We start from the raw sequence: 15,226 nt of genomic DNA on the forward strand, positions 1-15,226 counted from the left end.
TCAGAGAACTATTTGATGCAGTGTTAAGATTTTCCTCTTCAATAATCCCCCCAGTTACCCAAAAGTTTGTGAAATAGTTTTCTACTGTGTTGCTTTTAAGGAATAGAAGTTCTATCTCTTAACATTAAACTGTCAGTGCTGCATTTGGCTGAATGAGATAAAAATATTACAGAAACCTCATTGGGTAGGAAAACACACAAAATTTTCAAAGAGTAATAAAATAGATTGTGAAGTTAAATGCATCACAGAGAAGAGAGCTATTATATGGACTTAGAAGTTTATTTTTTAGTTCCAGGAATTAAGTTTAAGGATAGTCAGGATTTTAAGATTCAGGGTGATAATGTTAAGTGGGAGGAGGGAAGGAGAAATGTCTATTAACACAAAAGCAAAAACAAACATGGTCAGTATTTACCAGACCAGCCATAGCAAGGGAAGATGTGATTGAGAATAGTGTTAAGTTGGGAAGGTAGACTAAAATCCATAGTTGATTTGTATTAAGGGAGTTGACATGATGTTTTAGGAAGATCAGACTTGATGGCTAGGACGGAGACTAGAGTCTGTGAAACCAGCTTAAACACTTTAAGTAATGAATCTGGGTGCACAAGTAAGTATGCTGATATGGCAAATGGAGATGGAACACAAAACTGAACAGCATTTTGATGCAGCAAACTATAGTTGAAGTCGTAGATACAATGGTACTGTGGCTAGGAACTGGTTATACAGAAAGTCATAGAACTACGACCTTGATGTAAGTTTAGTACCTGGTTTTAGAGGACAAAGGAGCCATTTTTAAGTTTTCTTTGTTGTAGTGTGCTTGCTGTACTGCGAATCAACATTTCACATCTTAAAATGTGGATATCACTTGATTTATTTGTAATTCAAATTTCTTAAAAAAAAAAAAAAAGTCTCAAAAATAACTAGAAACACTCCAGGAGGTCACAGAATGGAAAATGATATTTTAATGTTACATACAAATATTTAGCTTCTACTACTACACAATAAATATCAGTTAAAGATTTATTCCCAACTTAGACACAAAGAAATTTAGACCTATATTCACTGGTTACTTATTCAAGAAATTCAGAACGGGAAAGAATTCAAATATCTCTTCCAAAGCAATTGGATAATTATCTTGAGTGTCTATTCAGTGCATAGCTATTTTGCGCTATGTACCTGGAAGGGGGAGGAAGAAAGGTTACGACCTGTTAGAAAAGACAGATACATAAACAACTCACTAATAATCAAGGCAGAATGGCAGTTTCAAAATACAGTAGAAATACTCTGTGGGAACAGAGGAAGAACCAATAGTACTTCTCATTTAAAGTGAGTTCTTATAGTGACTACTGTGCCAGACACATCTTGGTTCCTCAGAAAATAAAAATTCATGATGCAAGAAAGTTGAAGTAGATGGCTGGATAGTGCAAGCAAGCTAGGTGACATGGCTATACTAGAGCAAAATACACAAGTCTGTGTCCACACACAAAGGAATGATTGTCTGTATAATGGGTATTAGGTTTCCAGGAGGTCATTTTTGAGGTACTATCCAATGTTAAGTTATACCTCTCTAAATGAGCAGATAGAAAGCATTGCAGGAGGAAGAAACAGGACCAAATGCAAGAAATGCTACAGAATGCCTAGTCCTGGGACATGGAGTATATCAAGGGAAGGGCTAGAGATGAGACTATAGAGGTAGGTAGGCTAGGAGCTAGGTCACCAAAGGGCTCAGCTGCTGTTATTTCTAAGAATAACCTCCAAGCACAGAAGTTTCAAATACTATTGTATAAAGTGAGAAAATATATTTTTCACTTAAAAAAAATTACCTAACAACAGTAGCTGGTGGACAGCTAGGGCTTGGGCTGAAGATACTAATGAATTTCTAACAACACTTGGCATTCACTGACCGTACAACAGATGGTATAAATCACATTTCTAAGCAAGCCACATTAAGGGAAGGAGTGATTCAGCCCAGGACTGTTGGCTTTTTGTTGGTTTAAGGAATACAGCAGCCTGTTCCTGTTTTAAACCTTAATCTCTGCTGCAACTTGAAAGCTTATCCCAAACTTTGTGTGTTAAGGCTCCCCTAACACTCAGCACCTCAAGACACAATTCTGCCACGCCTCTGGCACTTTACAATCTCCAAGTTTAGCCTTTTTCTTTTACAAAGGGAAATACTGGATTTTCAATTGTACAATTTTGGTTTTAGAGTGTCTCTTCATAGGTTAAATTAAGGAGACCTCACAGCTGAAATTCCTAGAATTAAGGATAGGAAATAACCAGTCTAGAGCATTCTCCATTCAACTTGTACCAAGCCTGCTAGTCAACAACCACCTTCTGTGGCCTCACTTGCCACAGAAAATGACAGGCAGGCAGATAAGCTCTACTGTGCAAACTTGATTTTCTTCTCCTGGAAAAAATTCTTTTATTTGCTCTTAGTATCTTATTTTTCAAAGAAGACAAGTTTCTAACATTTTAAGGAGGGTGCTTCCATACCATATTGACGAAGTTATATCATCAAATGGGCCTAAGAAACTTTAGCAATATTTTTAGTGAATTTAAACAGGAGCTAACTTTGTGCCCTTACATTTTTTGTAATGTAAGGTTGTAAGGAAGGAGATGATGGGAATGACAAATGCTAAAGTGTTAATTCTCCCAAATTTTCAGCAGTCTTAATATAAAATGACATTAAGTAAACATGACAAGAGAACTATGTGTATGGACTTCCTGATCACAAGATACTCTGTGCTTAGTTAAGAAAAAGCCTAGAAAACAAAATATAAAGTCAACTTCATGAATAAGCAGTTTAAGACACTAACACTCATTAAGTATCTTAGTAATGCTGAGAAATTATAGTCCAGAAATGTTTCATGCCATAAAAATAAACGACAAAGAGTTCTGAAAACATTTTCATTTTTCCTAAGATCAATTTTATGCCTAGATTGCCACGTGCAGCACATCGACTCCAGTACCCAATTCTTACTCTTCTGGCCTTACTGATCTCTACCTTTAAGTGTACAGGGGAGGCAGAAAAATAAGCAGATTCATATTTTCAGCATTTTCTAAGTCCCTGAACCTATTTTTCTTCTTTAGCAGTTCAGTACTAATAAAGCTCTATTCAAAACCTAAATGGATCCTCTACTTGACAGATACAAAAAGAAAACTTACCCACCCCTAAACACCCCACTTAACTTTGGAGCTGATAGATAGGATTAAGATAATTTGTGTCCACCTAGCTTTAAGCGATTCTTTGTGGTAAGGATACTTTCCTGGTTGACTTTGTATAATAGCTCCCTCTAGTGGCTACATGGTTTTCCCTAGCATTTACTTCAATAGGGGAGCAGAAAAGAACATGGTAAAAGAAACAAGCAAAAAAAACAAAACCCAAAAAACACGTTAACTAGACATTTGGCAACCCTATCCTCTGTTTTGCTCGTATCTGGTGAAGAGGAGTATATAGCACTCTAGGGAGGCTCTCCATTTCTATTACCACTGATAGTTCTTTCAAAAGCTGAGAGAGTTCTAAGTCACAAGGCAAGAACAGGAGTTAAGTCCTTTGTACTGGAGAGAAAGACAAACATCCAGAATCTGCTGAACTAGATCTTAAGTACTGTCCTCCGTCATTCTGTACACCTGAAACAGCAACTCCTTATGCAAAGGCATGCATAAATTCTCTCCCCCAATAACCCAGCTGAAGGAACTTACTAATAAAATGTTAAGAGATTATTTCTGCCTAAATTAACTTGCATATGAAAAGACTAATTCATTCTATTTACCTTTTTGGGGTACTACAGAAGCACCAAGTGATTCTTTAAATAGAAAAAGATCTCGATTCATACAAAATCACAACCACCTTCAGGTATAGCTTTTAAGTTATCAAGATGCATCCCCAAAGCCCTCAATCACAGGACTAAGCGCTGGTTTAAGTATAACTACGATTTCTTGGGCCTTTACTTAGAGCAAATTTTTGCCAGGACTACCATCTATTCAAAAGACAATCAAAATGAACTGAGGTTTCCTTATAATCTCATCAATTCACGCCAATCCCAGCTTCTCCTATGGATCCTATTGACCAATATTCCTGCGAAGTATTGGGGGGAAAAAATTACCCCCAAAGAACTGAATATATACCACTACATACACTAGGATGGCAGAATACTTCCTTCAGTGTACAACTGTGAGTCCACTAAGCAACAGAATATAAAGAAATGTGGGCCATACCTTTTTTCTCGGGGCTGCTTCAGCCTAAAAAGACGGGAAACTTAGATCTCCATTAAGAAAGGATCCACACTAACAGGTTTGTTTTCATGCACATGAAGCTTTAGCTCAATATTTCATTAGAGTTCTGTAATCTCTTACCCAAACTCAAGGGGGCAGGTGTATTTGAAATTCAGAGCCATTCAGTTTATATAATAAAATAAAGTAAGGTATACAAATAGACTCTGTATCATGTAACACCCCCAGCAATGCCTATGCAAAGTGTGTAACGAAACCTCAGTAAATCTGCAGAAGACCATGTATTCCCAGTTAAGTGCAAAACAAGGGCATCAATTCTGGTCAGGTTTCACATTCAACGCAGAATTTTTTGGATAAGAGATTGTGAACACGTTTTCTGCCTTTGCACTCTTCATACTGGGATGAACTAATTAAACCAAAGACTGGTTATTACAACAGAACTTCAGCCCAAGTCTCTTTTTATACTATTTATGGTAAATACACAGAACTTAATTTGTAGTTTCAGTACACTTTCATATACAAAGTGAGAAGAAACATATAAGAAATTCATCTACACAGAAAACTTGGAAAAAACCCCAAAAAACAAACCTAGAATCATATTTACAGTTAAGTGGACACGGGAGCACTCAATTTATGAAGGTATGAAACTTAGTGGGGAGAAACATTTTTAACAAGGAAACTCTGTTCATAGTTCTTTTTAAAAAATTAAACAAATTTTAAAAAACAAAATTCAGATCCCAAACAATTAGGAATCAGAAAATAGGTTTCTTACCTTTTGTTTCCAGAAGGATGTGGGCTGAACAGCAAGGTGGGTTATTCAATCTGACGTTATGAAAAGTAATTGCTTCTTAAAGTTTTTCCTTGGTTAGAAAATAACAAACTAATTATAGGCTCCCTACACTACTCTAAGGGAACATAAATAGGGAGAGAAAAGGGGAACAATTCAGGGCTACTTTTTTAGTTGCAAAATGGTACAACTTTCTTCTTACAGCTGCCAAAATGGGCAGAGGTTTAGGGTTCATTTCCTAAGACTGAAAAACAAGTCTGCATCTGCCCTCACAGCTCTGAGCTATCTGGTCTGGTGCCTATCTATCTTCTATAAATATGCAGCCAAGTCCTCTGATCTTCAGACACCCTATTATCAGACAGTACTTTCTATACCTTAATTCTGACGTTTGGACTACTCAAGTTTTTAGCAGAACACAGCTTTCAACTTAGCCTAAATGCACTCAATCTTCACTGAAGGCAATTTTTCATCTTGATCTGGTTTCCAACACATTCAATGAACATAGGCTTAAGTTTAGCTTACATTAACCTTTCCAAAATTAGTTGTTTAAAAATACTTATACTCTATACATGAAATAGTTAAAATCCTTCCACTTCTTGAACATTGTATTTTGAATTCCTGCATAGAAACTAGTAACTTCCTTACTCTAAACCAATTTACAAGTGCAATCTTAGTTTTAAATTTAACATCCCTGATCTTCCTCCTTACATTCCACAAGGCTCATCTAAATGTTTTGGTTGCGTGTCCTTATGCAAGTCCCTTGGGGCCACTTCTATTACCAAGATTATGTCTAGCTTTTCCTAGGTTTCGAATTATGTCACCTCCATAGTGGTCTTAAATTCAGCTTCCAACTCTTATTAGCATCCAAGGCAAATGTTAGTATTTAGTTATTTCTTTTGGGTGCAGAAAAAAGTGTTTTGATGGTTTTGACTAGCTATGAGGAAATCAAAAGAAAAAGATTAGGGATTTTAAGTAAAAATCTCCTCCCCCAACTCATTGAAAATTTAGCACCAAGGGGCTATCAAATAAAAAGATACAAGAACGAGCAGACTAAGATATATATCACTGCTTTGGTATGTTCTGGATACAGAATATTATAGTTGAGAAGGATTTGCAAGGCACAATTATAAAGAAAGCCCAGCTTCTCATGAACAATAAATAAGCAGTTAAAATTCTAGTGTATTACATCTCAGAAAAAAATGTAATTTGTGTTAAGATTTCTAATCTGCACTGACTTTAACATTTAATACTTACCAATTTTTGAGAAAAGCTTGAAAATCTCAAAGGCTATCTCCAAGTTAACATTAACTAGTCACTACCTGATTCTGCACAAAGCCTATGTTGTCTAGATGATCACCAAAAAATAGACATCTATAAATTTAATCATTTTTATCAAAGTATGGGAAGATTATCTTTCAGAAACTAGATCACCCATTTAACATACTATATACACAATTGCCTTATTCTTACCTTATCTCCCCGAAAAGACTTTTATAATTAACAGTATTAGAAATAATCTTTCAAGAACCTTTAATTCACTAACAAGTAACAGAATCTTATCAAAGTATTAACTGATAAACTAGTCACCCAATTAAAATTTTACATGAAGAGGAAAAAGGACAACCATGCATAGTTTTTTAAAAAATGTTTATTTTTTTTCAAAGAAAAACGGCAATAGCCAATTGGAAACCTACTTATTCTTCAACTCCAATTTTGTTCTTTAAATTTAGAAGTGACTTACTGATTTACTATTTAAACAAACCCCCCCTTTCCCCTTTAAATGTTTACCATCTACTCGTGCTGAATCCTTCCAAGGAGATTGCTCCAGCGTATTATCTCCAGGTCCTCGCTTTGCTCCTTTTACCAAAAAATGCAAAACACAATTCCATCGTGCATCTTAAGGGCTCCAATCGTCAAAAATAGGAAAAAAAAAATCTTTGGAATAGCCAATTAAGTTGAATAAAAAAAAAATATCCACACGAATGCGGTTTGGTTGGGGCAGGAATCCACTCCTATGTTCCTGGTAATCTGATCCCGCTCCATGAATCCTTGTAATTCATCCTCCCTATCCTATCCACATTATGATTTGAATCCAATGATCCAGCTCCAAGGATTGGGATCCAGTGAGCCCTCTCCAATCCAAACCTTTATAACCAGCAAAACCAAAAAAGAGGAGGCAAAATGTTAGATACTGTAATCAAAAAAGGTTTCTGGGGAATGATGAGTTATGTCTGTCATCAGTTTAACAGATGTACATCAATAACTATCAAATTCCCCAAAACAAGTTTCTGAATGGTGTTCAGATAAATTTTAGAAACTTAATCATCATAGAGACTAATTGGAAGAAGCATTTTATATTTACAGTTCAACTGATAATGCCAACACTTGTTACTGTACAGCGTATTACAGGTTTTGTGGTTGCAAAAAGTTATGTAGTTGAAAAGTTTACTGGTATTGCTACCCACCCTAAGTCTAAACTAAACCTAATGCTCCCATCTGCAATTTAATTTGTAAATTAAAGTGTTTTAAACATGAGTCAATTATGAATATTAGTTTAAAAGGGGAAGGTGAGACTTAAAAGTATTCCCAACTAGATTATCTACACCAATACATTGGAATTCTATTTTGCTTTCATTTTGTCTTAAAAAAATGAAATAGCAACGCTATATCAGTCACACAGAGGACATGCAGATTTAGCAGTATTGATATTATACTCTATCTGGTTGGAATTAAAGACACCCTGTACCCACATGTACACCAACAGCAGGTCACACATTAACAGTTGTAACTAAGCACTGTGACAAATTAGCCAGTTCTTCCCACATTAGTCCCTATTAAAACAAAAAAGGGGGGAAGGGAGCAAAATAAACTGTTACAAAATGGGCAATATAATTTTGCCACAATTGCCAAGGTTTAAAGAGCAAAGCAATTGTAGCTAAAGATAACTGCATAAGATGTTTGCAAATGTTTTAAGGTAGATGTATATATATATATAATCACTTTCAACCCTTGCCTTTTAGTATAAGGTCAATACTGCCAATTTCATCTGTGACAATAGCACTTGGAGTCATACCATTGCCTCCATTATTGATCTGATCCTCCTCAATCCTCCTTTTGACAATCCTAAAATGATTGAAATGTGCTCCACAATCCTTAATCCAAAGCATTCTTAATCCATCTCTTCAGATATGTCTACAGAAAGACACATGAAAAGCAAGATAAACATAAGAACTTCCCCAGGTAAGATAACCACAAACACCCCCAACATCCCAGTTCACACAAACCAGAGCAGAATAGACATTTACACAATATCACAGTCTGAAGAGCATGGAGAGTTAACTAAATTTAAACAATCCTGTCTATGACATCACTTAAAATACAATTTATCAGACATGAGGGGAATGTAGATGTTAGGAGCAAGGGGATATTACACAAGAATGCAATTCAACACTTTAGCCCATTCTGAACAAAACAGTTTGAATTAAAAAATGAAAAGATTGTACTGAGTAAAGGAAAACTGTATACAACATGGGTTCTACAAAAAGTGTCACCAATCATCTTATGTACGAGAGCGAGATCTGCTATGACGGGGAGAATAGCGTGGTGATCCTCTGCTTCTCCTTGGGGAGTAACTGCGACTCCTGCTGTTGCTTCTGCTACGGCTTCTGCTACGACTACGGCTTCGAGAGCGTGATCTTCCATAACTTGGACTTCTGGGCCCATCAACTTTAACCCGGATGTAGGCAGTTTCTCCCTATTGAATAGACAGAACTTTCGATTGAAAGATCTAAGCTTTCACCTGTCTTCAGGCATGCTGAACGAATACAACGTAACTAAAACCAGGAATCTGGTACTTTACTTGGACACCCTTGCCTGAATCTTACCTTCAAATTCCACTGTTTAGACCACTGTATCCAATTCTGGCCAAAGAAAAGAGTAAATGTAAAACCTACCTCATGAGATCTAAACTTAGTGTTATCCAGTTTTCGAACTGCATAGGTCATATCTTCTTTCCGTACAAACTCCACGACACCAGTGCCATCTCGGTAAACATCAGCATAACATACATCACCTGCTTCACGCATGTGATCCTTTAAATCCTGCCAGCTTCCACTTGGAGGCAGTCCTAAAAAAGTATTTTTTCAATACCAATCACCCTACATTTCACATTAAACATAAATTTACACTAGAACAAGGACTACTTTAAAATAAATGATTAGTTCACGGTCCTAGGTAAAGAGCAGTTCATTAAAATCCTGGAATCCGAAGTCCAAAATTATCTGTCAAAATCTTCATATTCTAGGTATCCAACCTAATGGTAAATTAAATAAGTAGTATGTTGGCGTTATCTCCACTACGGTAATCTTCGTTTACTAAATTCACCCAAGAAACTTAAGTAATTTACGACGTACCACAAAAACTTGAATTGGTCAAAACTGGTCACTCAAGGAGAAACTTAAAAGTGGTTCCTGTCCCTTCTCAACACCCCTCACGAACAATAAACTCACCGGAGACAACCACTCTGTTTTCAGAACGCCTGGACGGGGGGCCATAGCGGCCTCGGGGAGCCCCGCCACCTCCACCCCCGCCGCCGCCTCGGCCTGTACCACGGCCGCTTCGAGGAAACTCCACCCGCAGACGGTATCCATCGTAATCATAGCCGTCGCGACCATACACCGCGTCTTCCGCGTCTCTGCGTGATCATAGAAAGCAAGAGGTTTAAGAATAAGGCCCGGGAGGGGCCGCTAACTCAGTCAGGAACTAGCGGCCCCCGCACATGCGCACCCAGCGTGGAAGAGCCCACATGCGCTGCATAATAGGAATGGCCCCTCCCCCACCCAGAAGCACGCCAGGCTCCCGACCACTACACCAGCCCTCGGCGCCTCAGTTTCCCGCTCCGAGACGGAGAGTCCGCTCTGGGGACGTCCGTGGGCCCAGCCACCAGAAAAAACACCGCGAGTCGGCTCCTTACTCGGTTCCTGCATGGGCGATATCGTCTTACCCCCAACCTAAGAGCCCACCTCCCCATTCTCTGTATCGAGGCCTTCCCCGACTACTCCAACTTATTGCCTCAAGGCGGCAAGCCCCGGGCCGCCTCACCGAGGGTCCTCGAACTCAACGAAGGCGAAGGGCGGTCCTCCGCGGCGATTCTTGAGATCGATGTCGCGGATAGCACCGTATTTGTAGAACACGTCCTCAATGTCCTTGGTTCGGATGTCTGGAGGTAAGTTACCCACGTAGATGCGGCAATCGTTGTTCCCTGCCGGGCCACGAATCACACCACCTCCCGACATGGCGGCGACGAAAAGCGCGGACTCGAGCACAGGCCTTCCCACCAAGCCTAGCGCACGGCAGAGCAAGCCCGCAGCGACACCACGTCTCCCGCGGCCCCTCCAAAATGGCGCCTTTATCAGCTCGGCGCACGGATATGGGGGGAGGGAGGAAGAGAAGCGGGAGGAAGCAGCTATTCGATCTCAGTACGCACGCGCAAGAGCGTAACGGGTGCCGCGAAAGGTACGCTCACGCATGCGCGACGTCACCCTCCGCGCGAAAGGAGAAAAAAGTTCCTCGCGTTCCCGATTGGCAGAGTGGTTTGCAAGTGAATCGACTATCCGTTTGGTAAAAATTAAACACAGATTCCTCCTTAGAGGGGTTACTAATCCCTGACGAGCCTTAAAAGATAGTTTTTCCGGGAATGAGTCTCTTTTTAAAACAAGTCCGCGCCTTGAATGCCTTGGGTGAAACCTAGCCTTGAGTCTTGTCCCACAATGCTCTGCGGTGTTAACGGCCTTTGGCGGGAAAGCCTGCTGGGGGCGGAGCCAAGGGGGGGAGGGACCTGGCGGTTGCTCCGGAAACGCGAACATCCTCGGAGAGTGGGGCTGGTTTGGGAACTCTGGTGCTTGGGATTCAGTCCCGAGCCGAGACATGACTTTTGTCTTCCTGCCCTTTCTCCTCCGCACAGGCGGCGGTTTGCTTAGACACGTGTCTAATTTAGAGCAACCCAGCTTAGATTACTTAGTAAATACTCTGCGCTAAGTACCGTTCTGTTGTGGGTTCAAAACGTAACTTTGTGTAGCTCGCTTGAGCACACCTTGTTCTAGTGGCAGTGGTTCGAGCCCTGAGAAGTCAACCAGGACTCAGATTTCAGCCTCTCTTTAATCGCCTACCGGTTAGGCCTAGCGCAGAGGAGAAGTCCGGTGAAGGTTTGAAGAGTGAATTGTGCCTGTTGCCTGTCCAGCCCTTTCGGAGATTAAGAAAAAGCGTGTGTGTGTGTTTGCAGAATCCTGAAGTTTGTACCTCTTTCTGAAGTCACCCCTGGACCTCTCAGGTAGTATATAGACAAAATGTATATAGAGCAAAATGGATGTGTGAGAATTGTGACCCTCGGAGACCATAGTTACTGCTCAGGACTTGCATGCTGGCCCAGGGAGATAAGAACTTGTTACATTTTTTTCCCAGAGACATCTGAAATCTGGATTTTTATGTGAAATGTTGGGATTTTTAAGTATTAGTAATGAATTCCATTTTTAAGAAAACCCTGCCGCCATATATATGCTAAAACATCTGCATCCTGAGTTTAAGGGGGATTTTTTTCATACTGTGTATTTGCAATAGGCCTCAAGGGTGTGAGTCATTGATACCCTAAAACATTATTAAAACTGGACTAAGGGGGTGCCTGGGTGGCTCAGTGAGTTAAGCCTCTGCCTTTGGCTCAGGTCATAATCTCAGGGTCCTGGGATCGAGCCCCACATCGGGCTCTCTGTTCAGTGGGCAGCCTGCTTCCTCCTCTCTCTGCCTACTTGTGATCTCTTTCTCTGTCAAATTAAAAAAAAAAAAAAAGTATAACTGGACTAAAAACTCAGGGGAAATGGGAAAATAAGGGGAGAGGAATTAAGATGAAGTCATGGGTAAGATTACTATACAAAATGCCTGCAGTAATTGCCTGGCCAGTTACTAAAGGCAGACTACAAATTTAACTCCAGTCATCCCAGAAGTCATAGTAAAGAAGGAAAAACAAATATATTCAAAATCCTAAGTGCTGGGGCGCCTGGGTGGCTCAGTTGGTTGAGTGTCTGCCTTAGCCTGAGTCATGATCTCAGGGTCCTGGGATTGAGCCCCATGTCTGGTTCCCTGGTTAGCAGGGAGTCTGCTTCTTCCTCTGCATCCCCACCCCCCCCATTCTTTATCCTCTCAAATAAATAAAATTTAAAATTTTTAAGTGCCTTTGAGATTAAAAAATAAGTAGGTTGTTTAGGAAGCCATGTTTTCTTAGTTCTAAAAGTTGATTGCATTTTACAGATGTCTCTGATTGATCCCATAATAGCAAATTCAATTTGATTCAGAACAGATTCATAGAAGATCTTTGGTAGTCCTTGAACTCTCTGTGATGGGTTCCAAAATTATGCATATATGTACATGTACGTTTTCATTCTTTCTTTTTTCTTTTTTTTTTAAGATTTTATTTATTTATTTGACAGATCACAATTAGGCAGAGAGGCAGGCAGAGAGAGAGAGGAGGAAGCAGACTCCCTGCTGAACAGAGAGCCAGATGCGGGGCCTGATCCCAGGACACTGGGATCATGACCTGAGCCGAAAGCAGAGGCTTTAACCCAGTGAGCCACCCAGGTGCCCCGTACATGTACGTTTTCTGCAAAGAGGATTTAAATTGTTTTTTTTTTTTTAAGATTTTATTTATTTGACAGAGAGTGATCACAAGTAGGCAGAGAGGCAGGTGGGGGTGGGAGTGGGTGGGGAGCAGACTCCCTGCTGAGAAGAGAGCTGATGCGGGGCTTGATCCCAGGATCCTGGGATCATGACCAGAGCTGAAGGCAGAGGCTTTAAAAAATTAATAATTTTTAAAATGAGAAGCTGACCAAAAAAGACACTATTTCAACAAATTGATTCAGTTTCTAGCATTGTCCTATTCAGTTAGTAGCAGAAAAGATAGGAGTTTTAAAAAAAATTTTGTGTATATCATATATTGATTTTTTCATTAAATAGTTATTCAGTAAGCACACTTTTTGTTTTTTTAAGAATTTATTTATTTGACAGAGAGAAATCACAAGTAGGCAGAGAGGCAGGCAGAGAGAGGAGGGAAGCAGGCTTCCCGCTGAGCAGAGAGCCTGATGTGGGGCTTGATTCCAGGACCCTGAGATCGTGACCTGAGCCGAAGGCAGAGGCTTTAACCCACTGAGCCACCTAGGTGCCCCAGAGCACACTTATTTTATCCATCCACTCAGAGTTATTTAGGTTCATCTGTTGATTAATGTTAAGTTAATGATAACTGAAGTGATTTAAACATAGGTGCTTTTAATTCCAAGGTATTTTTGTTGCAGAAATAAAAGAAAATTGTGAATTTGATTTATTCTTGTCCAATTTTGTGCAATCACTTCTGATGTTCAGTTCAGAGGAATACAAGTAGAATTTAATATGGAGTGAATAGGACATTCTTGTTCCTCTATTGACTTACTGACTTACTGTATTTGAATGTAACAAAATTATAAATTCTGGGGTCCATAATGAGGGCAGAATATAGCAGGAAAAATCTGAATGGCTGTTTACCAAGGTCTCCCAGGATGACATTAGTTTGATGATTATATTAAAGTTAAGGGTGTGATTTTTTTTTTTTTTTAAGATTCATTTATTTCGAAGAGAAGAGCATGAGTGTGGGGGTGAGGGGCTGAGGGAGGAGAGAGAGAATCTCAAGCAGAATCCCCCCTGCCCCCGACAGCACAGAGCCCACCGCAGGGCTTGATCTCAGGACCCTGAAGTCATGACCTGAACTTAAACCAGGAGTCAGAAGCATAACGGGACTGAGCCACCAAGGTGCCCCAAGGGTGTGATCTTAATATTAGTATTGCAGAGTTGATTAACATATTTTGGTCTACAAGAGTGCAAAACAAGAAAGCAAGCTGGGTGGTGGGGAGTCGGGGGAACACATTCATTTTGGGTAACCAGGATGCTCAGATTGTACACACCAAGATAACTGTTTTAGCAGGTGTGAAAAACAAAATCAGGCAGTTGCTTAGTAAATGAGGCAAACTGTTTTGAGAGAGCTCATTCAGTGGTGAGACCTGAAAAAATGATCCCCGCCCCGCTCAGAGTATACCTCTTTTAAAACAGGAAAATTTGTAACCCGCTGGATTTTGTGTGTCTGTTCCTTGGATAATGGTGCTGGGTAAAGATTAGCAGTTTTTTTTGGTTTTTTTTTTTTTTTTTTTTTAAGTAAGCTCAATATCCAGCAAGGAGCTCAACACAGAGCCTGAATTTAGGACCCTGAGATCAAGACCTGAGATGAGATCAGGAGTTAGGCGCTCAATCCAGTGAGCCCTGGCAATTCTCTTTCTGTAGACTGATCTTCACATAAAACTTTGTTTAAGGGCGCCTGGGTGGCTCAGTGGGTTAAGCTGCTGCCTTCCGCTCGGTTCGTGGTCTCAGGGTCCTGGGATCAAAGAGTCCTGCATTGGGCTCTCTGCTCGGCAGGGAGCCTGCTTCCCTTCCTCTCTCTTTGCCTCCTTCTCTGCCTGCTTGTGATCTCTCTCTGTCAAGTAAATAAATAAAATCTTAAAAAAAAACACAAAACTTTGTTTAAACAGATACTAGGCATTGATTAGATGAGATTACATCCTCATTTTAATTAGGGGTTCAGAGTGTTTGTCAGCTCCTCAGTTACACATTCACTGGCAGTTTTAGCTGGTTCCCACAGCCAGCTAATTTATGAAGTATACATTTTACTAGCTTAATCCTCAGAAGTTGCCTTATTTTCAGCACTGTTGTTGCTGTTTATAAAAAGTTACTTCCTCAAAAAACTTTAAATGTGGGCGCCTGGGTGGCTCAGTGGGTTAAGCCGCTGCCTTCAGCTCAGGTCATGATCTCAGGGATCATGTCCCACATCTCTGCTCAGCAGGGAGCCTGCTTCCTCCTCTCTCTGCCTGCCTCTCTGCCTGCTTGTGATCTCTCTCTGTCAAATAAATAAATAAAATCTTTAAAAAAAAAAAAACTTTAAATGCTTTCGACTCAATCTAGTAAATATATATATACTAGTGTCAGGACTGTATTTTACCCTAGAAATATTTACTTGAGGGAAAAAAGGGTTGAAGTGACAAAACCCAGTGTTTCAGTTATTTGCCAAACACTTAAATTCCCTAAACCCATGGTGATAGTTATGCAACTCTGTAAATATGCTAAAAATCACTTAATTGTACACAA

At 39.9% G+C, this 15,226-nt stretch overlaps 1 protein-coding gene across 2 annotated transcripts; it reads right to left on the reverse strand.

Annotated features, from left to right (window-relative positions):
• Nucleotides 1-936: 936 nt before the first annotated feature.
• SRSF1 (serine and arginine rich splicing factor 1) lies at nt 937-10,433 on the reverse strand. Of its 2 annotated transcripts, XM_059380695.1 has the most exons (5): nt 10,118-10,433; nt 9,526-9,710; nt 8,971-9,143; nt 5,003-8,209; nt 937-1,173 (listed from the first exon to the last, which is right to left on the reverse strand). In XM_059380695.1, exons 1-4 carry the CDS (start codon nt 10,309-10,311, stop codon nt 8,171-8,173), a joined length of 591 nt encoding a protein of 196 aa, XP_059236678.1. In that variant the 5' UTR covers nt 10,312-10,433; the 3' UTR covers nt 937-1,173; nt 5,003-8,170. The 2 variants fall into 2 exon arrangements, with proteins under 2 accessions (XP_059236678.1, XP_059236677.1); XM_059380694.1 differs by lacking the exons at nt 937-1,173; nt 5,003-8,209 and adding an exon at nt 8,478-8,771.
• Between the last annotated feature and the right edge of the window lie 4,793 nt (nt 10,434-15,226).

The sequence above is a fragment of the Mustela nigripes genome, chromosome 16, assembly GCF_022355385.1.
Source record: "Mustela nigripes isolate SB6536 chromosome 16, MUSNIG.SB6536, whole genome shotgun sequence".
Lineage (NCBI taxonomy): Eukaryota > Metazoa > Chordata > Mammalia > Carnivora > Mustelidae > Mustela > Mustela nigripes.

What these genes read in the sequence shown, in the direction of transcription:
- SRSF1 (XM_059380694.1), bottom strand. Translation starts at nt 10,311, where the DNA reads ATGTCGGGAGGTGGTGTGATTCGTGGCCCGGCAGGGAACAACGATTGC. An exon ending in GTTGAGTTCGAGGACCCTCG is followed by an intron (nt 9,711 to 10,117) that starts GTGAGGCGGCCC and finishes ATGATCACGCAG; the next exon opens with AGACGCGGAAGACGCGGTGT. An exon ending in AAACAGAGTGGTTGTCTCCG is followed by an intron (nt 9,144 to 9,525) that starts GTGAGTTTATTG and finishes ATACTTTTTTAG; the next exon opens with GACTGCCTCCAAGTGGAAGC.